The 25,349-nt window shown below is 44.5% G+C and overlaps 1 protein-coding gene across 1 annotated transcript; it reads left to right on the top strand.

Annotated features, from left to right (window-relative positions):
• Nucleotides 1–253: 253 nt before the first annotated feature.
• LOC142291375 (microsomal glutathione S-transferase 2-like) lies at nucleotides 254–19,550 on the top strand. Its single transcript, XM_075335850.1, has 5 exons — nucleotides 254–373; nucleotides 7,852–7,951; nucleotides 9,710–9,780; nucleotides 16,087–16,168; nucleotides 19,302–19,550. The coding sequence occupies exons 1-5, from the start codon at nucleotides 310–312 to the stop codon at nucleotides 19,432–19,434; spliced, it is 450 nt and encodes a 149-aa protein (XP_075191965.1). The 5' UTR covers nucleotides 254–309; the 3' UTR covers nucleotides 19,435–19,550.
• Nucleotides 19,551–25,349: the final 5,799 nt, after the last annotated feature.

Genomic DNA, 25,349 nt, shown 5'->3' with positions numbered 1-25,349 from the left:
TGAAACGGTAGTAACTACGGTATTCAGCTGCTTCCGGCGTTGTGGACTATGTTGTCGCTACTGTTATATGAACAGAACATTACTATTATTTCCTATATTGAAATGATGCATTTATGTGATTTTAGCTGTAGAATGATCGCATGTGGTGAAATGGAAAACTGCATCTTCTCATGTAGTTGTATAATAACCGGAAAAGCTGCAGCTTCTAGAGGCGATGTATATTAGTGTTTACTATGTGGGAGTGCCTCTCTGAATAGGCGGATATTGGTCTGTAAAAGTTGCAAAGGAAGAATCTGCAATCACTAAACCATGAGTGCGGAGTCTGAAATCGTACTCCTTGCTGTGGTTTCCCTTCTCTCTGCCTATCAGTATGGTAAGTGAAGTGTATATACTGTATCTTATTAAGCCTGTACCTGAGCTCACTAGTATATAGCACCTTACGGCTTCCTGATGTATGGCCTACTCCATTATTTGCATTTTCAAGTCTGCTTTTGCTGATTAAATTCCTCAAAAATGTGAACCCACATACAATGTACTTCACTGGTAAGTAACTTTGATGTCTGCAGGCTTTGAAATTTTTAACTCTATCATTACCAGTGTAATTTGATTTTCTAGATTTCCCTGGTCACAAAGGAAATGTCAGCAACAACCAAAGAGAGAAGTGTGCTAAGAACTCTTAAAGTGAACCTGTCATATTGCAAATGTTATCTGATGAGATTTTTATTCATTTTTGTGAGGGAAAATTTCAGTAAAACTCGTATTTTGTTTAGTGAAATTCCTGGTGATTGTATGTGTCGCGGGCGGAGGAGGGGACGCCGCGCTCTCCCACTGCTCGGGTCCGGCTGCCGCTGCTGCTGCGGCCTGCTGCTGCTCGGTGGCTCGAGCGGTGGGCCGGATCCTGGGGACTCTAGCGGCGCTCCTCGCCCGTGAGTGAAAGGGGATTGGTTGTGGGGATAGTTTATTGTCCGTGACGCCACCCACGGTTGTGGTGATTGAGGGTACACCACCGCTGCTCTGGCTGGGGAACCCGGGAATGATGGTATGGAGCAGCCAGTTGTTGTTTTGCCCCTCCGTGGGTAGGGGTTGGTGATCCCGGGGCCCAGTGATGGGGTTGGTATGGTGGACAGGCGGGTATGGGGCCTGTGGAGGTGCAGGGGCGCAGGGACAGCGTTGTGCCGCACGGCACGGAGGTACTCACTCAGCCAGTAAACACGACACAGTTCTCGGTAAACAAACAGCTGGTTGGACGGGTCCCTCGGATGGTTTACGGTGTTGCGGTTCCCTGCAGTTAGCGGTGACGGTCTCTTCCCTGCACCTATGTAAAGTCCTTTTGGTAGCGATGGGTTCCCACCGGTTACCCACTCCTCGGCTTCAAGCTGGGCCGAAGGAGCTCTACTCTTGCCCGCAGGCCCTGGCCCTGGGAAACGGGTGCCTTGGCGGTGGTGATGTCTCCCCTTAACGGTCGGGCTGTTGCCTTCAATCGGGACTTGGTTGTTGGGAGACAGACGTCCCCTTCACTGACGGATTTGGCAAATTATGGCGACTCCTAGCCTTGCCGGGATCCGAAAGGCCCCTGCCCTGGTGCTGACTGTTCTTCGTATACTGCTCCGGTACCGCCGGGTCACCACCCGTCCGCGGTCCTTCCAGCAACCTCCGAGCAGTCCCACTACAGACAATCACCGCCGTCTGCTGACCTTGCTGTCTCAGTCCGGGGCACACACCCGGACTAACTTCAGGCTTGCTTAACTGTTCCTTTTCTGTCACTTCCTTCTACTTCACTCCTCTAAACTCATCTCTTCAAACTCCAAACTCTATCTGCCTGGTTTTCCCACCTCCAGGGCTGTGAACTCCTCGGTGGGTGGAGCCAACCGCCTGGCCCACCCCCTGGTGTGGCATCAGCCCCTGGAGGAAGGCAAGAAGGATTTTAGGTTAGCCTTGGTGTACCTGCAGGGAATGTGGGGTGCATGTGATGTTGTGACCTGTGACCCCTGGCTTGCCCAGGGCGTTACATATGTATATGAGTCCAGTGGGCTGTGCTGCTCAGAGATTGTCAGGATTCCCAGTATGACTGTGCATATAGAGATAGCTGTTACTGTTAAGACCATATTACTTACAGCACGATGGGCTGCAGTGTGTACATCGCCCAGGCCAAAAACTAATAATCTACCAGGATACAGTTAAATCCCCACTAAGTGGAGGGATCACAGGTGCAGGAGGAGCAAATCACACACACACTTCCATGGAATGGAGGGGAGGCGATTGCTAGATGATAAAACTGCACACTAGTGGCTTGCATAGAGTACTGTTCACACTTGCAGATACACAGTCACAAGCCCGCAGCCTATTAAGTGATGCCCATACTATTAGATCAGGCGGGCTGCCAAGCCGTAACCCACCTGTGTATCATGCAGGGACAGAAACTCTAAAATGCAAGGCCCAACAGAAAGGGGCCTGGCTGTATCCTGTACAAACAAATGAGGTTTTAGTTAGTATTTATGGCCATAAAAACAGAAGCCTACAAGCCTCGTCACAGGAACCTCATGCTTGTAGGTCCCTACACTAAATATAAAAATAGCAACAAAAAGAGGAATAAATATCCTCCAAAAATTAAAGATGGGCTGCAGTGTGTACATCGCCCAGGCCAAAAACTAATACTCTACCAGGATACAGCTAAGACCGCCCACTGGACTCATGTGTCCAATCACCAGGGATTTCAATGGATAAAATACAGATTATACTGTATCCTTTCCCAAAACCCTATATATCATTGTGTTCAGCTTCCCCCTCTATACCATACTGACCACAAATCAGGTGCATGTACAAAGGACCGATCCCCTTGAAAGGCTGCAGAACTTATCTCCTACATACACCCATGTGACTTTTAATCTGTTATGGGCAGACTGACCTGAACCTGTAAAACCTGAAAAAACAGTTTTTTTTGCCAAATGTATTTTAGTACAGAAAAGTAGGGTAATTAAGTTAAAGTTCATCTCAGCATCTATTCAAGACGAAAAATGATTTCAGATGAGTGTATTTCCCAAAAAAGCTTTATAGCAAGGGAATCAATAATCATTTTAGAAAGAAACTATCCAATGGAAAGCTGTTTTTGTGCTCCATGTTGTCAGAATGCTGAAATGTATGCTAATGTACAGGCGTACAGTGGGAAACATTGCCCACTGACTACCATTAAAAAAATAATACCATGCAGTATATGTTTTTTTGTCTTATAACCGCCCATTTAGGAAAGTAGTACAGACAAGGTACATAGATACAAACTTTCCTACTTTGTGTCAAAAGGACACGGTTTTGGTATTTGCCTGGGGCAAAGGGTCGATATATGCTAAGGCAGAGTCCAATATCTAAAGGGGCATTTACAGTGAGAGAAAATCGTGCAAGATAATTGTAAAACTCTCTTTCATTGTTAAGTGTAAAAGATCATCATTCCCGGCACTGTATGATCCCCGTGAACTAGCACTGATGAGAACCATGGCACTCATCGATCTAGCGCACATTGTTTACTTTAGTCTGCCTGTGTAAACAGGCATTCAAATGGCCACTGATGGGTGAACTTTTACCGTCTATGTTGTCTCTAGTCCATACTGTTTGATGTAGCATTGCTTTCACCCTGCCGAGCTCCCAGCTTTAACTTATATGACTGCACTCTGAGATGCAAACATTGAATACTGTATGCAAACACTGAATATAGGAATTTGGACATGCATTACTTCTAATAGAAAATGAAAAATCGCCACTTCCTAACAGACACATGTGAACAGGTGCAAAATGAACATGAAATATACACTAACAAATATACAACTGCACTCTGAGACGCTAAGGTATGCAAACAATGAATATAGGCATTTGGACATACATTACTGTTAAAGATATAAACCTAAGAATTGAGACTCTTAGCACATAAAAAGGCCACTGAACACTGATTGTGGGTACAAGCAGCTGCGGTCTCCTGCGTTGTCCTACGGAGGAGACTCGCGGCACCGCACATCATTACCCGCTGCACCCAGGATGCAGTGAGTCCTAATCGAGGGCACATACCCTTAAAGCCGCTTTACGCGCTACGATTAATCTGACGATCTCATTAGCGATGTGACATGCCCATATCGTAGTTACGATTTGCCGAGATCTCACATAGGTCGTTTATTAGCGGTCACACGTAACGATCTCACAAGCGATGCAAAATTGTTCAGCGATATATTGTTTGCCCAAGGCGGTCGTGTGGATGTTGTTCGTCGTTTGCAGGGTGTCAAACGTACCAATATGTCTGCTGCGTTCCAAACGATCAACAATATTTTGAAAGTGAACGACGTGTCAATGATCAACAATTTTTAACTTATTTGCGATCGTTCAGAGTCGCACGTAGGTGTCACACGCAACGACGTCGCTAACGATGACGGAAGTGTGTCACGGAATCCGTGACATATCATGAGATAAATCGTAGCGTGTAACGCCGCCTTTAGTCTTAGATCAGTTGCAGAATGAAAGGCATGGGTAGGGTGATAGATTGAGATGAGGGATGAGATATAAGGTGGTACAGAATTGTGAAGAGCTTTGTGGGTGAGTGAGATAAGTCTGCATTTTATTCTGTATCAGATGGGCAACCAGTGTAATGACTGGCACTAGATGGAGGCATTGGTGAAGCAGCCAGATAGAAATACAACCCTGGCTGCGGCATTCAGAACGGATTTGAGAGGAGTAAGTTTGGTTAAAGGGAGACCGATCAGTCTCTGGATCTGAACCAAATTGGAAATCTATGGGGAGTTCTACAGAGACAAATTGAGCATCACTCTCCATCCAGCATCCAGGCTCTAAAAGAGGTCGTACTTGAAGAATGAAAAGCGATAGATGTTGCAATGTCACCAACATGTTCATTTCATAGAAGACTTGGTGTTGTCCTTACAAATCATGGAGGTCAGATAAAAGACTAAATGTAGTACTTTTTGATGTGGGGTATATCCATTTTTAGATCAATTAATTTGAATAAAACTAAAGATTTTGTAATGAAAGTTATAGTATTAACCTTACTGTCTAAATATGGCTTAAAACAAATGTTCTATGAAATTATGGAAATTGTGCTTGTGTCCAGTGAGATAATGATTACAATCTTGCTTTTCAAAGGGGGTGTACTCATTTGTGCTGAGCTCTATATTTATATAAAGGCTATGTGTATATACTTTTGTATGCAGTTTGATATATCTCAATAAAACTAAACTAAGCAATGCCACACAGTGGACACATCTGGTATAGTAATACCACACCTTCCCAGATTCTTTGTTTAGCAAGTTTCCATCATACAGCTTGTACATGGGTTTTGTGATTTTATATAAATTTAAATGCATAAATGAGACAGTTTCTTAGTAAGACCGGGTACAATGTACATATTTTACACTTGATATTTTGTAAAAGAAAAGCATAAAGGGAAATAATCTACAAAAATGTGGAGAACTATCTACAGTACAGACCAAAAGTTTGGACACACCTTCTCATTCAAAGAGTTTTCTTTATTTTCAGGACTCTGAAAATTGTAGATTCACATTTAATTCATCGTTTTGATGCCTTCAAATATGTGGAATGAAATACTTAAAAAAGTGTGAAACAACTGAAAATATATCTTCTAGGTTCTTCAAAGTAGCCACCTTTTGATTTCATTACTACTTTGCACACTCTTAGCATTCTCCTGATGAGCTTCAAGAGGTAGTCACCGGAAATGGTTTTCCAACAGTCTTGAAGGAGTTCCCAGAGATGCTGAGCACTTGTTGGCCCTTTTGCCTTCACTCTGTGGTCCAGCTCACCCCAAACCATCTTGATTGGGTTCAGGTCTGGTGACTGTGGAGACCAGGTCATCTGGCGTAGCACCCCATCACTCTCCTTCTTAGTCAAATAGCCCTTACACAGCCTGGAGGTGTGTTTGGGGTCATTGTCCTGTTGAAAAATAAATGATGGTCCAACTAAACGCAAACCAGATGGAATAGCACGCCACTGCAAGATGCTGTGGTAGCCATGCTGGTTCTGTATGCCTTCAATTTTGAATAAATCCCCAACAGTGTCACCAGCAAAGCACCCCCACACCATCACACCTCCTCCTCCATGCTTCACGGTGGGAACCAGCCATGTAGAGTACATCCATTCACCTTTTCTACAAAGACACTGTGGTTGGAACCAAAGATCTCAAATTTGGACTCATCAGACCAAAGCACAGATTTCCACTGGTCTAATGTCCATTCCTTGTGTTCTTTAGCCCAAACAAGTCTCTTCTGCTTGTTGCCGGTCCTTAGCAATGGTTTCCTAGCAGCTATTTTACCATGAAGGCCTGCTGCACAAAGTCTCCTCTTAACAGTTGTTCTAGAGATGAGAAGGTGTGTCCAAACTTTTGGTCTGTACTGTACATTATCATGGTGAGCTGAAGAGATATTTTCAAAGATAGAAAAGCACAAGAGGTCTAAGGCTATGTGCGCATGATGCGTTTTTCGCAGCGTTTTTGTGCATTTTTCGGGTGCGTTTTTGGTCTAAAAACTGCATGACTTTGCATCCCCAGCAAAGTCTATGAATTTTCATTTTTGCTGTCCGCACAGTGCAGTTTTGGTGCGTTTTTGTGGTGACCACAAAGATGGAACATGTCAATTATTTCTGCGTTTTTGCCAGCGTTTTTCACCCATGCAGTGCATTGGAGAAAAGGCAGCAACGAAAACGCAGCAAAAAAATGCGCAAAAACGCATGCGCTTTTTGGATGCATTTTTACCGCGAGTGCGTTTTTGTGTATTTTTTAGCTGCCAAAAACGCACAAAAACGCTGCATCTTTGTGGTCACAACAAAAGGCAACGTGCGCACATGGGTTTCAACAAACAAACATCATAGGCTTTGGTTTTATCTGCAATTGTATTTCAGTTCTGTCATAAAACCAGCAAAATAACGGCAATGCTTGATTTGCACATAACAGACACTCACGCATTGCCTAACATACCCTATTGACTTTAAGGAGACTTTTTGTACTTCCATCAACGTCACCATCATTTTACCATAAAAGAATCTGAGATGGAGTCTGAACTCAGATGTCAACACATAGTAGTGTAAAGGCCGCTTTACACACTGCGATATCGGTCCTGATATCGCTAGTGTGGGTACCCGCCCCCATCTGTTGTGCGACACGGGCAAATCGCTGCCCGTGCCGCACAACATCGCCCAGACCCGTCACACATACTTACCTGCCCGGTGACGTCGCTGTGACTGGCGAACCGCCTCCTTTCTAAGGGGGCGGTCCATGCGGCTTCACAGCGTCATCACTGAGCAGCCGCCCAATAGAAGCGGAGGGGCGGAGATGAGCGGGACGTAACATCCTGCCCACCTCCTTCCTTCCGCATAGCGGCCGGGAGGCAGGTAAGGAGAGCTTCCTCGTTCCTGCGGTGTCACGCGGAGTGATGTGTGCTGCCGCAGGAACGAGGAACAACCTCGTCACTGCTGCAGTAACGATTTTTGAGAATGGAACCCCATGTCACCGATGAGCGATTTTGCACGTTTTTGCAACGATGCAAAATCGCTCATCGGTGTCACACGCAACAACATCGCTAATGCGGCCGGATGTGCGTCACAAATTCCGTGACCCCAACGACTCAGCATTAGCGATATCGTAGCGTGTAAAGCCCCCTTAACTCTTTATTATGAAGGCTTTCATTGGAGTCATGTTTGTTTTCTACTAAAAAATATGACGGTTTACATGGATGCTAGATTTGTGTTGGTAGGTCATCCTTAATGGTGGTGGCTCCAGTACAATCGTCATTTTTATCTATGCACAAATAATGTAGTTGACGTTCACTCAGGCCTCATTATTTTTTGTGCCAGGATACTATGCCAGACTTGTGGGGAAATCCAGGATGAAGCATAAGATAATGCCTCCGGCAGTCACTGGTCATCCAGAATTTGAGAGGACATTTCGTGCACAGTAATTATATGGTGAAGACATCTGGAGCCGAATGTCACTGGATATGTCCATGCTGGATACACTTAGTGAGAGAGAATCAACCATATACTTTCCGTAAGACCTCATTTAAGACATCCATTTTTAATGTGTGTCCTATAAGTGTTTTTTAAGAAGCAGACACCTATTATAATCACATGTCCGTATTCTTTTTTTTTTTTTTGCAAGTCCGAGTGCTTTGGCTTTGTTAAAATGAAGTCAGTGACTCCTTTTTTTATCTGAGTCTTGGATCAAAATTATCCAAACAAGTCTAAAGGGTGCTTTACATACTGCGGTATCGCTAACGATTATCGTTGGGGTCATGGTGTTTGTGACGCACATCCGGCGTCGTTAGCGGCATCACAGCGTGTAACACGTACAAGCGTCCTTAAACGATCGCAAAAGAGACAAAAATCATTGGTTTTGGAGAGGTCGTCCAAACACCAAAAATCGTTGTCTCGTATGTAGCGATGTTGTTCGTTGTTCCTGTGGGAGCACACATCGCTATGTGTGACACCGCAGGAGCGACGAACATCTTCTTACCTGCCTCCAGCAGCAATGCGGAAGGAAGGAGGTGGGCGGAAGTTACGTCCCGCTCATCTCCGCCCCCTCCACTTCTATTGGCCGGCCGCTTAGTGACGCCGCAGTTATGTCGCTATGATGCCGAACGCACCTCACCTTTGAGGGAGGGATTGTTCGGTGGTCACAGAGAGGTCGCTGACAAAGTATGTGCGTGTGATGCTGCCGTAGCGATAATGTTCGCTATAGCAGCGATCACCACATATCGCTGGAACGACGGGGGCAGGTGCTTTCACGTTCGACATCGCTAGCAATCGCTAGCGATGTCACATCGTGTAAAGTACCCTTAAGGATTTGTAAAAGTCACATGGATGGAATCAGGGATTGACATAGTGCTGTCCATGATAACATTTCTATGGATAGGAGATTTGTCTCTTTTGTAATTTTCACTGATGAAAAAAAAAAATGAAACTCCGATGGTTAAAACTAACACAGACCAAACACTGAGCGGCAATCCGTGTTCACGAACGTCTGAATGAAATCTAATGCAGAGAAGTAGAGAGTCGAGACCCCTGAAACTTTAGTTATGTATTTTGGCATTAGTCTAGTATATTTTCAATACTTTAAGAACTTAGTAAAGACCAATAAATTCATTGGAAACTGTCCATAGATTCTATGTGTAAGTAACAAGGAGTATATCTTGGATGTATGATGTATTGATCCAATATTGCTCTCTAAAATGTCACTTTATAATACAGAAAATCTGATTCCCACTGTAACCCAATTTAGATAGTATTACTATTATACCGCTCTATGTGTATCAGTAGTATATTTGTGCAATTTGTACATATTAAGATCAAGCCTATGTGGGGCCTCCGCAAGGCACTGTGTATGCTCAGAAATGTAATGACACTAGAGAAGAATACCCCACTTGTCATGAGATGCAGTCTGCCTCTGTTATATTGTAAAAGGAAGATATGATAATCCATACTACAGATACTTATGGCTGACAACTTCACAAGATGGCTGTGCTACTTTTACATAAGCCTTGACGATAAGCTTACAATGAGGTGCGAGAAGGTCATCAGTGATACCCACCACACTTCTCTAGATATATAGTAATACATAATTCCAATGGGAACGTTTTATTTCCTGAAGTTTCTCTCTAACATTCCAGTAAAGCCCTATATGTTACAGCTGACGGCCGATTTCTCTGATTTGCAGACAGAACTGTGTAGAGTTCTTCCCAATATTCCTGGTTGTTCTATGGATTGCTGGCATATTCTTCTACGAAGGTAATGTGATGTTATTTCCTATTTGAAAAAATCTGTATTTATGGCTGGGTTCACACATAGCAGAAATGTGTTGTGCAGCCAATTACTGTGTTTTATTTTGCGATGCAGTTTTCACAGTTGAAATATGCTAAGAAAACTTTTTTTTATGTCTAAAAACTACATTGCAAGACTGCAGCAATTCGTGGTAAGACGCTTTTGCTTCTGCTGGGTGGTAATTTGCACATGCAATGTGCTATATATCTCCCATAGAATCAGGTCCAACCTATCTTTGAGGTGCCAGGTGTGTCGAGAAGGCTGAACATGCACATTTCTCTCCTCCTATTTTTACAGGAGCTCCAACAATTGCTGATCAAACCTGGTTTTGTTTTGGAGTTTCCATAGAAATGAATTAATAGTCCGTCTCATGTGCAGCCACCTTTATTGTTCCTCACTTCGTGCAATGGGGTTAAGACAGATGGAGCGTCCACCACCTATGTGAGATGTAGACTGGGAAGCTAATATTAAGAGCCCATCAATTATATTCCAATAAAACAGAGTTGTAAAGTGATTTTTAACATGCCTGATTTGTTTTTTTTAATAAAGCTGTGAAGGTAGATTAAACCGAAACCATGGAACAGTATTCCTTTTAGTATAATTAGTGCGATGAATTGGTGCATAGTCACAGTTCCGCCATTAACAGACAAAACCTAGAATAAAACAATGAATAGCAGCAGCTGGCTGGTAAAGTTTAGTCTGAGGGCAACCATACAACATTGGCCCACATCTTGCCGCTGCCTATCTTTAACCTCTTCCTGATATGTAATACGGTTACATCATATGTCGGCTCCCTGACCTTGATGCGGGCTCGCAAGCTGACCCTATATCTTTGCTGGCAGATGACGGCTGTGATATTCAGCCATCATCTGCCTCTAACAACTGTGGGTGGAGCAGAGCTATGCCCACTGCTGTTAACCTGTTAAATGTCACTATCAATATCTGACAGCAGTATTTAACATGCGCTGGCAGAGGGTTTCGTCATTCTATGTCCCCATCAGTAATGCGATTGTGGGATGCAAATGGGTTGCCATGACAGTCAGAGGTCTGCCGAAGACCACTGTGTCTGTCATGACGGTACTCCTGTGAAAGCTAGCCCATGTATAGCGTTCATAGGAGACTGTGACTTTATGCTATAAAAATGATCAGATGATAACAGGTTCAAGTCCCTTAAGGCAGTGTTCCTCAGCTCCAGTCCTTAAGGACCGCCAATAGTGCACATTTTCAGGACTTTTCTTAGCACAGGGGATGATTCCAACACCGCTGCAATGCTAAGGAAATCCTGAAAACAAGCCCTGTTGGTTGGCTTTGAGGACTGGAGTTGAGGAACATTGCCCTAAGGGAACTAACAAATACAGTGAAAAAAGAATGATATGAAAAATACAACAAAAATATAAAAGTTCAAATCACTAAATTTTTCCCCCATTTAAAATTAATTTTAAAAAATACACCACACCGAGCTTAATCTTCTAGAGCATTGCTGTACTATATCTGACTGCCACAGTCAATGGCTCAGCGGTGCCTCTGGTTACCTCATTTCTATTTTTTCAAATGCATATGCTCAGCCAAAACCAGATCGTAATGTCTTCTCTATTTTAGGAACAGACAGGTGGCACTGATGTGCAAAGCGGAGAACCCCTGCACTGCTGTTTGTGTCAGGAAGGCCTCATTCAGACATCCTTGTTGCACCCATTATAATGTATGGTGCTATTGCCATGTCTGTTTTTTTCCTTTATCACAGAAGAACAGGACCAATATAAGTCTATGGGTCTGTGAAAAACATGTACAGTACATGGATGACATCAGTGTGTAATATGTGTGTTGTCCGTATTTAACATTGCACAGTACAGGAGAAGCTTTGTCATTCACTTATCCATCTGTGAACACACTGATGACTGATGGTGAAAACGAACACACGAAGCTTACACTTACGACAAACTGAACAAAACACGGATGACAACGGTAACATTTTTTCATGTATGTGTTCAAACACGGATGTGTGAATGAGGCCTTATTAACAGACTGGCTTTGCCCATTAATTCTACTTATCTGTTCCTAAAACAGAAAAAGACAACTGGAATTCCCTAATGCAGATAGGCCAGAGGCCTTACAGATTTAGGTAATGTACCCCAAACATCAGAATATGTTATCATGATACCACACATATTCTCACACCACAGTACACTATTACACACAGATGCACAGCTGCAAACACATTAATACAACTTAATGTTGGACTGCACTGACCATAGCACATAATCACCCAACAGTCCATATACAATATTACCGTTATACAATACGAGTTACCGCTCCCTCTCTACTGACTGTTGATTTCTTTTTTTTTCCAAAGATGTTTTGTTTGAGACTCTCCAGTGCACATCGGGATACTCAGACAGGATGTTATCAGAGGGCCGGGGCTGAAGTCACTGCCACAGCTGCTCTTCCCACCCTGAAAAGAAGTGTCATCAATGACCGTTTTAAGAGCTGGGCTTCTCCTACTGAGCATGTGCTGGTTATCAATTCCACATGCTGGTTGCATTCCCTGCAAATAGTGCCATATTCCTTTGAATGCGCAGTGACAGTGCGCATTATAAAGGAGAGAATGCAGTGAGTAGGGAGAACGAAGATAAGCCAGCCACCAAAATGGACAGCACTGCCCTGTCATCAGTGATGTTTGAAATAGAAGTAGGATTGTTCTCTGCTCTTCCTGATTGCTGCTTTCTGTCAATTTCTTGTCGGCCCATAACTCCTCATGAGACCTGGCGAGGGAGCACACTATCCCTGCACATTAAAAGTATTCCAGCACTGTGCGCAGGGAGTGCATACTGAGCATGCATCTGAATTGACAATCAACACATGCTCAGTAGAGCAGGGACCAGACCAGACCATGAAACATCACTGATGATGCTTCATTTCAAGGTGGGAACGCTTCATTTCAGGGTGGTGAAGTCAACTGAAGAAATGACCGCAGTACCCATCTCCTTGATGATGTCCTGTTTGACTATCCCAGCATGCACCGGTGATTCTTAAACATAACATCATTGTAAGTTAACCCTTTAAACACTTATGACAGACTATGTCCGTTATAAGTCATCTCCCTGCCTTTGATGTGTGCTCTCATGGCAAGCCCGCATCGGTCCATGCAGCAGAAGGCTGAATTATTCAGCCTTCACCGGCCTCTAACAGCAGCTGGTGGAGCTTATCTCCATACTGGCTATTAAAACAATGAATGTTAACCTGTTAAATGCCTCTGTCAATCTCTGACAGTGGCATTTAACGAAAGCCGGCACAGGGGCATGGCGTTCTATCCCCTCATTGGCGCACTCGCGACACCACTGGGTTGTCATGACAGCCAATGGTCTGCTGAAGATCCCTGTGACTGTCTTCAGAATTTTCCTATGAAAACCAGCCCATGGTTTTCATAGGAAAACATAGGAGTCTCATAGAAGACTGTGATTTCTGCTAAATACAGCAATGCTGTGGCGCATGGGCGCAGTGTCTTCTATGTTCTGATGCAGGCAAGCTGCTATACTGTAATTATAGGTATGGTGCTCCCCCTGTTGGCCACTAACGCAGCAGGTGGCCGACTGGCTCTAAACAGTAGCTGTGGGGACAAGCCCGCTATATACCTATCTGACCCCTGACCTAGCCAGCCCCTGATGAATAGATACCCTCCAGTGAGTAAACAAGTAAGGTGCAAAACACAGTCAGGTCCAAGTCATGCTCTGGTCCATCTATTTAGTGGCCTGCTGGTACATAGTCTCTATGGGTTAGAAACCATCTTGATTGGGTACACCTTGTCCCTGTAGGATGTCTTTTTTTTAAATTAAAATAGTGTTAACATAAAATAGTGTTAAAGTAAAATAGTGTTAACTTAGTGCCCAATGGTTTTTAAATTTATAACTATTACTTATTTATTTACTGAAGGGTATATATTCATTGTGTTTATTAAAGGTTTTGTCTGTTAATGGCCGCAGTGTGAATGTGCACCAGCATTTTGCACTTATACTAACAGACATGCTGGCCTATGGATTCAGTTTAGCTTCAGCTCCTTTTACTTGGTACATTTGGGGGGGGCAGTCTATTTAACTCTACAGAGGCAGGTGTAAAACACAGTCAGGTCCAGGTCCAGCTCTATTTTGAGGCCTGCTGACACTTACCGAGGTGAGATGGTAGAGTTAGGGGCCATTCTGATTGTGTACACCTTGTGGTGGGATGGCTTTTACACTCTTTTGATCAAAATAGTGGTAACTAAGTACCCTGTGTTTTTTTTTACATATACTACTACTACTTTGTGTGCAGATAAGTTTCAACATGTTTCAAGCCTACATGATAGATATCTGACCAGCTTTTTAGAAGTTAAAGGGAACCTGTCAGGTCAACAAAGCGTTCTAACCTACAAACAGGAGACTGTGTGAGCTGCTAACCCCTTCCTACCCATCACTGTGTTATTATATTGTGTAATATGAAAGTAATAAAATATGTTTTATTACTTTCATATGTCCTATGTAAATGATATTGGCTCTAGACCCATGGGCGTCTCATCGCCCTGTGGGTGTGATACTATAGATTTACAACAGCGACGTGACCGTCACTACTTTAGAACCTCGCGTGTGCGCGCGCTTACCATTCTCGCCGCCTCATCCTGGTGTTTGCTGGTCGGCTTCTGACGTGCACTGCGCATGCTCAGAAGACGCTTGTGTGGGGCCCCGAGGCTCGGTGTCGGTGCAGCGGTGCATTACCTTCAGGGACTCCACGCGGCTGGATCTCGTCACAGGTAGGAAATCCTCTATTTTGATTGTCGTGACGCCACTCTCAGAATTGCGGTCAATGGGGACCGCCACTGCAGGTTAGGGGTGCCTGGAGCTGATGGTAGGTGCAGTCAGTTGTAATGGCCTCCTGAGAGTGAGGCATGCCCCAGGGTCCCGTGTAGGTGGGTGGAACTACAAGTCGCAGAATGACTCACACGCACAAGCAGGATGTCTTTCAGGGATTTTACTCACTGATGGTGGCAGGGTGAGTAACCCGGGCGTAGCTGGGATGAACCAGGCTGGAACCAGGTGTCCTTCAGGCTGACTGATGAGGGTGGCTACCAACTCGCCTTCCTTAGCTCGTTGTGTTTTGGGGTAACCCCTGCTTGAAGCCCTGCTGGGGTCGCCCAGGGAAGTTGCTGGTGCCTCTCTCCCCTTCTTTTTGGCCCGTTTGCTTGTAGCCTGGACCAGGTCACTCCGGTTGCTTGCCTCCTGTGAGCTATGGGCCCTAACTTTGGCTACGTGGCTGCGGACTCTGTGGTGTTGTCTTGGGGGTGTAAAGTGCCCCCTCATGCAGGTTTGGCAAAGGAAAAGTGAATCTATCCCTGCACTGGGACCTGCTACCCGTTTGGGCCTGGTTCTCCCTGACAGTCTCCTTACTTTCCACTCCGTTGCTCTCTCTTTAGCTGTGTGTGGATTTCGGGCAGCACTCCCAGGTGACCGTTCTCCCCCATTGGTAGTCACTGCGCGTACGTTGTCAGCCTTGTGTAGAGCTACAGGGTCTGCTTCTGCCCTCCCTGAACTTCACCACTCAACTGTCCTCGGCTCACTCTTCCCTCCTCTCCTGTTCTTGCCTACGTCACCTAGCAACCAGGCTCTCTACCACACCCCTCGAGTGGAGATGGAGGCTTCGCCCCCTCCACCCCTCGAGTGGAGATGGAGGCTTCGCCCCCTCCTGGGATCCCCAGGGGTCCTCTCAAGGGTAAATGTGTGAGACCTGATCACTATGCGCCTGTGTAGTCACACCTCGGTCAGCCTTCTGGATTACCTGTTTTGTACTGTCCCCAGCATGGGTGCAGTACTCAGTGGTGCCTGACCAGGTCAGGAGCGCCACACTTGCGGTTTCGGACATGCGCAGTGCGCGTCAGAAGCCAAGAAGTAAGCGTCAGGATGAGGCAGCGAGAATGATAAGAGCATGCACGTGAGATTCTAAAGTAGGGACGCTCACGTCACTGATGTATATCCATGGTATCACACCCACAGGGGCGTGATACCATGGATAGCATGTAGACTCCCGCAGGGCAATGAGACCATGGGGCTAGAGACACTATCATTTACATAGGGTATATATATATATATATATATATATATAAAACATTATTTTATTACTTTTATATTACACAATATTACAACACAGTGATGGGTAGGAAGGAGTTAGCAGCTCACACAGGCTGCTGCTTGTAGGTCAGAACGCCTACAGGTTCCCTTTAAGATTGGTGTTTTTTTTTTTCTTATTTTGCAGAAGTGGCGGCAGCTTTGGGCTTACTGTATATATTTGCACGTCATCTCTACTTCAGAGGTTATGTAGCAGCAGCGAATGACAGGTAATTACTTATTGATGTGAAAACATATATTTCTATACAGCTGTAACTTTACACATACTACTAGTGATAGGCGAGCACTAAAATGCTCATTATTCGATTCGAGCTGGTGAGAAGCTCGGACGAGCTCAAAGCAAGTAACGAGCATTATGGAAAGTCAATGATTGGCCTGTTCAGGGCTCCACCCACATACACAAAGCCAAAAGCAGAGCATTTCCGGCAGGAGGGAGGGCGGGTTTTTCTTTGTCACATTACATCTGAGAAAAGGCCTAAATGGCCCATATACATTGGTAAGAAATCATCTAAACCTGCAAATTTGATGGAACTGGCTAGTTCTAACTCTTCCCTAATAGGGTCAGAGGTGTCTGTCGGTGCCTTTTTCTCCTCTCCACATTAAAGCTGAATTTAATAAGTTTTCCAGTGAAAACTAGTTATTAGCACAACCAAGCTTGGTTGTTCGGTACTCATTAAAAGCAGACACTTGGATGGGCACGGCTCGAGTGCCGAGTATAATGGAAGTCAATGGCAGACTCAAACATTTTTCCAGAAAAATGCTTGAGTTCCCTATGACTTCCATTATTCTCGGGTGTTTAAGTCGCACCCAGCTAAGCATCCAACTGCTCTTAACGAGTACCGAGCACCCAAGCATGATTCATATGACCTTTCACTGCATTTACTCCTGCATGTCTTTTGTAGTATATCTCTACATTTAGAGGCTGAAATTTTTACCCATTCTTCTTTGTAAACCAGCTCTACTTCAGTGAGATTAGATGGAGGCATCAGTGAACAGCAATTTTCAGGTCTTGCCACAGATTCTCAATAGGATTTCGGTCTGGACTGTCATGTTAAACACATGAATATGCTCTGATGAAAACCATTCCATTATAGCTCTGGCAGTATGTTTAGTGTTGTTGTCCTACTGGAAGGAGAACCTACATCCCAATCTCAAGTCTCTTGCAGCCGATAATGGGTTCCCATCAACTCTGACCACCTTCCCTGTCCCTGATTAAGAAAAACAACCCCACAGCATGATGCTGCCACCAACATGTGTGACTGTGGGGATGGTGTTTTCAAGGTGATGTTCAGGGTTCGTTTTCCATCACACATAGCATTTAGATAAAAAAAAATTCAACTTTGGTCTTATCTAAGCAGAGCACCTTCTTCCACTGCTAGCCGTTTCTGTTAAATGTTTTTTTGCAAACTGCAAACGGGGGTCTTATAGTTTTCTTTCAAAAAAAGGTTTACTTCTTTCCACTTTTCCATAAAGGTCAGATTTCTGGAGTATATCACTAATAGTTGTCTTGTGGACAGATTCTGCCACCTGAGCTGTGGATCTCTGCAGATCCTCCAAAGTGACCATGGGCCTCTTTGCTTCTTCTCTAATTCGTACTTTCCTTGCTTGTAATGTCAGTTTAGGTGGACAGCCATGTCTTGGTAGGTTTGCAGTTGTGCCATACTCCTTCCATTTTTGGATAATGGATTGAATCTTGCTCTGTGAGATGTTGAGAGTTTGGGCTATTTTTTTATAGCCTAACTCTGCTTTTCTCTTCTCCACAACTTCATCCCTGACCTGTCTACCGTGTTCCTTGCTTTTTATGTTGTGGTTTGATCCCTAATGTTCTCAAACAAACCTCTGATGCCTTCATATAACAGCTGTAATTATACTGAGAATAAATTACACAAAGGTCGTCTCAGTTTAGTAACTAAATGACTTCTGGAGGCAATTGGTCACTCTGAATTTTATTTATGGAAATCAGACTACAGTGTCTGAATACAAATGCATGTTACAATATTCAGATTTATATTTTAAAATATTTAAAAAATCATATATCATTTCCTTTACACTTCACAAATACTTGATACTTTGGCATCTTGGCAGCTTCACGCTTGATTTTCCTCAATTCATGGGCAGTTATTTTGCGCCTTTTTTGCCCAACACGCTTCTTGCGACCCTGTTGGCTATTTGCCATGAAACGCTTGATTGTTCGGTGATCACGCTTCAAAAGTTTGGCAATTTCAAGACTGCTGCATCCCTCTGCAAGACATCTCACAATTTTGGACTTTTTAGAGCCTGTCAAATCTCTCATCTGCACAATTTTACCAAAGGAAAGGAAGTTGCCTAATAATTAAGCACACCTTATATAGGGTGTTAATGTCATTACACCACACCCCTCCTCATTACAGAGATGCACGTCACCTGATTTACTTAATTGGTAGTTGGCTCTCAAGCCTATACAGCTTGGAGTAGGACAACATGTACAAAAAGTATCATGTGATCAAAATACTCATTTGCCTAATAATTTTGCACACAGTGTATATCAGAGATTTATGACATATCCTGTGTCTATGACGTAAATGTTTTACATGGGTCCTTTTATTTGTACTTTTTTCATGCCAGCATTTTTTTCAGTAGTAGGTCACAAAAAATAAATATTGGTAAAAAAATACATTCCAGGTAACAAAGGAAGTGCTGTTACCTGGACTGTTCCGCAATATTATTTTATAATCTAATGGCTTGTCTTGGTTGAAGGTTATCAGTCATAAAATAGGAGTACCTTATGGGCATATTCCAGATGTCCATAACGTGCATTTATCACATAGCCTCCTGAGCCAGAATTTGGGGAACTAGTGTACGGGAGCCCAACTGCAGAAGACCGGTGGGCGGCACGGTGGCTCAGTGGTTAGCACTGCAGTCTTGCAGCGCTGGGGTCCTTGGTTCGAATCCCACCAAGGACACCATCTGCAAGGAGTTTGTATGTTCTCCCCGTGTTTGCGTGGGTTTCCTCCCACACTCCAAAAACATACAGATAGGGACTTTAGATTGTGAGCCCCAATGGGGACAGTGTTCCTGATTTAAGTAAAGCGCTGCGGAATATGTTAGCGCTATATAAAAATAAATATTTGAAGACCACTTTATGGATATCCTATAGATATGCCCTACATGTAGATCACTAACAGGCATAGTCTTGGCTAAATAACTATATGCCATTGGTATTATTTCCTACTGTGAAGGCTGTGATTATCTCTGAGGATTCAATGCACATCCTAACATATAGAAAATTACATGATTTAAAAGTAATATTTACACTGAAGTTTCTTCGAGATCCAAGTAATTGTGTTTATATCTTTTCAACAGGATCCCTGGATTTTATCTCAGTCTCCTCTCATTGTTCCTGTTGCATGCAATCTCTGCACTTGGGATTACAAACTCCTTTCTCAAAAAATACCTGGATGTGAACCTCTTTAAACAAGTCCATCATATGTTCTGATCTCAGCAATTTCACTAAAAAAGACAGAAAGAATCATCGTTATTTGTCCTTTAAATTCCGTTATCTGTATAATATATGTTATTTTAACATAAAAATAAAATTAAGAAAACAAAAGATACTATTGCATCACATTGACAATTATTGGCATTTCCATGTCTACTCACTAAAGGCCCCACTAAAGTCTGAACCCATTGATATTTGTGGGATCTGCCAACACACTTGATGCCTCGCCCCCACCCCCCTTCCCCGATAAATGATCATGGGGTAGATAGTCTAAATTTTAACATTTGACCCTTTTGTTATTCAGGAGATCAGCTGCTGCCAGAGTTGCCTGAAAGCGTCTTTCTCTGCCGTCCCCTTTGAAAAGTCATGAATAAAGATGAGCGAACCCGAGGTTCGGTGTTCAGTGTTTGTACCGAATACAGACTTTACAAAAACAGTGTTTGGGTTTGGAGTTCTGGTGCTTTACGTATGCAAACCACTCGCATGAGCATTGTTGCGCTTTTGTACACTCGATGCTCAGCCTATAGTGAGCCGCTTGCAGTGTTTGAATGGCTCGTACTGGGGGTAACAACAGCAGTGATTGGATGTAGTGTGCACCAAACAAAAAAAAAAGGAAAATCACCCCATCACCCCAGAAGTGATCTGTTTATGGCTGTCTGCATGTGGGTGGAGACCTGAACGGCCCAATTAGTGACTTTCATTGGGGATCAGATCAAGTCGTTCGGGTCGCAAACTGAACTATCTCAAAAAGGTGGATGGGATGATGGGCGGGGGGTACGCGCATAGTAAAGAGCCGGCCCGCGTGATCACCCCTGGTAACTACAGCCTGGAGGGATCATGTGCGGCTATATTCACTGCTCCCCATGCATCATCATCGGCGTGGGGGGCAGTGAATAAGTACGGTCTACTCACCGGTCACCTGCAGCATTGCGATGTCCTCCTGTCAGCCGGCCAGCTGATCTGTGTAGAGAGCGGTGAGCACAGGGATGATGTCACCGCTGTGCTCACCGCTAGTCTCCACACACATCAGCGAGTCGGCAGATAGGAGGACATCGCAATGCTGCAGGGGAACAGCTCCACACAGGTCAGCGGCGCTGCTGCTGACACAGAGAGGAAGATGATCGATGCTGCAGGGACTGAGGAAAGGTGAGTATAAAACGTTTATTTTTTTCTGTGCCATAGGATACAGGCCATATAGTAGGATGGGGTATATATCAGGATGGGGGTATATATCAGGATGGGGGTATATAGCAGGATGGAGGTATATAGCAGGATGGAGGTATATAGCAGGATGGGGGTTTATTGCAGGATGGGGGTATATTGCAGGATGGGGGTATATAGCAGGATGGGGGTATATAGCAGGAGGGGGGTATTTAGCAGGAGGGGGGTATATAGCAGGATGGGGGTATTTAGCAAGATGGGGGTATTTAGCAGGATAGGGGTATTTATCAGGATGGGGGCTATACCAGGATGGCGGTAAATAGCAGGATGGTGGCTATACCAGGATGAGGGACATATATATACAAGGATGGGTATTATGTACAAGGCTGGAGGATCATTACCGGAATGTGGTACCTTAGTAGAGAATTTGGGGACATTACCCCCATAACAGTGTCAGCAGCAGATCCTCGCCCCATAACAGTGTGTCATGACCACATTTTTTGCTTCAAATTTTATTTTCCTATTTTCCTCCTCGAAAACCAGGGTGCTTCTTATGGTCCGGTGGGTCTTATAGTCCGAAAAATACTGTATCTAAGGGGTCCAGAGCCACATGAAAAAAGCAGGAAAACTTATTCCAGTTTGGGACATGAGTACATGGCAGATGTGGGGAAATGAAGGATAAAGTTTAATGATTTTCAGCATGCCCACATGTAAACCACTGCTAGAGCTGCGTGACCAAGCCAAAGTTGCATATGTACTGCGGGTTAGGAGGAATAGCTCTGAACTGAATCATAGTTCTGCCAATAGTTGTATAATGTATAATCACCAGCAGCGTATAGCCTGGTGATTACATGGTGGCATGGGCCCCCTGACGTTATGTTTATAGGTGTTACAAGTTTAAGTTGTGGCATTCAGCGGTGCCAAATTCAGTATGGGGAATGAAGGGTTAATTCCCTTCATGTGGTAACACGAGCAGGCTGCTGTGATTGGTCAGCCTGATGCGTGGTGGTAATGGAAGTAGTTATGATGGGAATTTATAGGGTTAATCTGCCTCATGTGAGTAACGCGAGCAGGCTGTGTGAGTGGTCAGCCTGCTGCGCGCCAAATTTAAAGTCTGTCATTGGTGGACAGAGGTAAATATGCGGGAGACTTGCCTTTATAAGGAGCCAGCTGTGAGCCAGCTGTGTCAGTTTCCAGCTGTGAAGAAAGAAGAATCCAGATGGAGTCGCTCCTGGAGAAGATGATGGCTCGGGTCGGCGCAGCGGATGGCGAGGAGTGGCTGAGGAGGTGTCTGGCGCCGGTGAACGAAGCCGCCGAAGTGGTCCTTGATCCAGCTCCGGATCCTGCCGGTGTTCCTGCGCGGAGGGAAGAGCTGCTGCGGCCCGGAGAGGGAGAAGACGTCCGGAGATCCCTGCGGAAGAAGAGGAAGAAGAGCGACGTCTACTCACCGCCTGAATCCTGTTCCCAGCGGTCCGGCGGAGGGAGGAAGAGGTCGGCATCTGCTCGCGGTCGGCGCGGCACTGAGAGGAAGGCATTGGAGACATCGCGAGAGGCGGGAGTTCCGGCGAGAGGAGGGACTGGAGCATCGCGAGACCGCCCAAGAAGCCGACGAGATTTGGCCGCGTCATCAGGGCACGACTCCCAGAATGCCCGGCGGGCGATTATCCCGGAAGTCGCCGCCGGGAGTTCCGCTCCGGCTGTTGTGGCCGGTTATAGCGGAGATTCTGGGTCACTCACGGGCCTGTACGCGCCGCCGGCCCCATTGCAAAAGAGCTCGGCTGGGGCTTTGGCGGCGGCGACGCAGGTCTGGAGCTCGACCGAAGAATCCGAAGAGGACGTCGCAGCAAGTGGAGGTCGTCAACCCCTGTACAGCGCGATGGATGGACCCAGGAGCGGAGGACATGGTGAGAGCCCCCTTGCTGGAGCACCCAATATTAATTGTGTGAAGGACATGGTCATTAGGACTTTGTCTGAGTTGCTTGGGGGCCATGTAGTGCTTCCTCAGGCACCTGTTGCTGAAGTTGCTATTCAGGACAGGTTCCCTGGGGTGGCAGTCTCATTTAAAGGAAGCACTGACATGTGATGTTTCCCCTTTGGGTTTTCATCTCAGTGCTTCCATTAAAGAAAAGATTTGGAGACAAGAGTATGTAGATATCTTTTCTCTGTTACCGGTTGCTAGGGAACTGCAGCATAAAGTGGAGAAGCCTGATGGAAAGCAAGAGGTTGAGTCAGAACGAAAGAAAAATTTTATATTATTTTATTCATGGTTACAGGCTTTCTCCATTTATGCTGCAGTTCTTGGGGAGAAGTTTCCTAAATTATGTAGTGGTTTGTTTCAACATCAAGATTGTATTCTGGAGGCTTATCGTAATTTCGGCGGCTTAGCGTGGCTGAATTATGATGAGTCTTTCAGACAGAAATTGGCGGTTCACCCTGCTGTCAAGTGGGGTGTTAAAGATGTCGGATTATGGCTGAATTTAATGCTGCCCCAGCGACAGAACCCTCACAGACAGCAGGTGAATGTCAATTCAAAAAAAGGGGTGTGCTTTGCATTCAATGAGTCCTCATGCAAGTGGCAGGGTACCTGTCGCTTTCGCCATGAGTGCTCGTTTTGTGGCGGGGCTCACCCCTTGTTTAAGTGTTTTATAAAGCATGGTCAGTCCACGGTACAGCCATCTGGTGTTAGGGAGCAGTTTTTCAAAGGCTCAGACTCCAGTGAGCCTGGAAGGAATGCTCCCGTGGCTGGACCGTTTTCCAGACAGGCCGAAGGCAGCTCTGGTTCATAGTGGGTTTCAGTCAGGTTTTCCTGTACCTTCTTTTGAAGGTATAGGTTGTAATGTAACTAAGAATTTACATTCGGTCGATAGCCATAGGGAAGTTGTCAGGTCACATATTGAAAAGGAGCGGTTGTTAGGCAGGGTGTCTGGTCCTTTTGAATTTCCTCCATTCACGAATTTTAGGATATCACCTTTGGGGGTTGTTCCAAGAAGGAGGTTAATTCTTTTAGGATCATACATCATCTGTCTTACCCAACGGGTAACTCACTGAATGATGCTATTGATCCTAATGCATCTTCGGTGAGTTACGCATCTTTTGATGAGGCGGTGGATTTACTACGGAAGTTTGGCCAGGATTGTTTCCTGGCCAAATCAGACATTAAGTCTGCCTTCCGGCTTCTGCCAATTAACCCCTTGAGGTTTAATTCTTTGGGTTTTTGTTTTGAGGGTTCTTTTTATTTTGACAGGTGCCTCCCTATGGGGTTTTCTTTATCATGTTTTTATTTTGAGTCATTTTCCACGTTTTTACATTGGGCAGTTCAAGAAGGGTTTTCGGAGGGGGGTATGTTACATTATTTGGACGATTTCTTATTTGTTGGTAGATCAGGACATTGTTTGCAGTTACTAAATACATTTTTGGGTTTGATGGAGTTGTTTGGGGTTCCGTTAGCTGATGATAAAACAGTTTTTCCTTGTACAGAGCTTGAGTTTTTAGGGATTGTTTTGGATTCACAAAAAATGGAATTGAGACTCCCTGGCCAGAAGATTATGAAGTTAAAGGGCTGTATTGCGAGTTTTTTAGTGAAAGAAAAGTGTACTCTGCGAGAGCTCCAATCTCTGCTGGGTGGTTTAAACTTTGCATTAAGAATTTTGCCAATGGGGAGAGACGTTTGTATGATGCAACTAAGGGTGTTAGGTGTTCGGGTTCACACATTAGAATTTCGGGAGAGATGAGGAAGGATTTAAGAATTTGGTATGAATTTTTAGAAAGTTTTAACGGGATTAGCTGTGTTCAGCAGGATTTTATATTGTCTCAGGAGCTACTTTGGTTTACAGGGGTGTCTAAGGAAGTGGGGTTCGGTACGATTTTGCGTACACATTGGTGCTTTTCTTCATGGTCTTCATCTTGGTTGTCGGAAGGTTTGCTGGAGAAACAGGCGTTATTGGAGCTTTTTCCGATTTTTGTTTCAGTGCATATTTGGGGTAAGGAACTAGCGAATAGGAGGATTATATTCGTATCACATTGCCATGGTTTGGTTTTTGCTTTAAACACCTTGGTGGTAAAGTGTAGGTTTCTAGGTGGTGTATTGCGAAAATTGGTCCTTTTATGTTTGAGGTGGAATATTTGGTTGAAGGCTCATTTTGCTCCAGAATGCAATAATGCTTCTGTTTTTTACCTCTCTTCTTAGCGGTTAGAGGAATTCAAGAAGAGTTCAGGAAAGATGGATTCCCTTTCGACGGCATGCCCGTCCCAGCTATGGGAGGCAATTTTGGATTAGTAGCAGCTTCCATTAAAAATTCTATTGCACTAGGGACATGGAAGGCATACTCGGCTGCTTGGTTGGCTTGGAATCAATTTTGTGATTCTAGGAATCTGTTTCCCCACAAGTGTGATGTGTCTACAGCGCTTGGTTTTTTGAATTTTTATATTGGTTTAGGTTATCGTTATACTTTTTTGTATAAAACATTTTGTGGAGTCTCTTTTTTCTTAAAATTATATGGTGAGGAGTCTCTATTAAGCTTATTTGCAGTTCGGCAGGCGCTAAAGGGTTGTAACAAAGGTTGTGTTGTGCCTGATCGCCGCAGGCCTATATCCGTGAATTTATTAGAAAAGTTATGGTTTATGTTGAATGAAGTTTGTTTTAATAATTTTGAGTTATGTTTATTTCGTGCAGCTTTTGTGATTTGTTTCTTTGCAGCACTTAGGATTAGTGAGTTGTTGTCCCATAGTCGGTGCAACGCCTCGGGTTTATA

Source organism: Anomaloglossus baeobatrachus, chromosome 1 (assembly GCF_048569485.1).
Source record: "Anomaloglossus baeobatrachus isolate aAnoBae1 chromosome 1, aAnoBae1.hap1, whole genome shotgun sequence".
Lineage (NCBI taxonomy): Eukaryota > Metazoa > Chordata > Amphibia > Anura > Aromobatidae > Anomaloglossus > Anomaloglossus baeobatrachus.
Note: the sequence above shows the minus strand (reverse complement) of the source record. Positions and strands in the feature narration are given on the sequence as shown.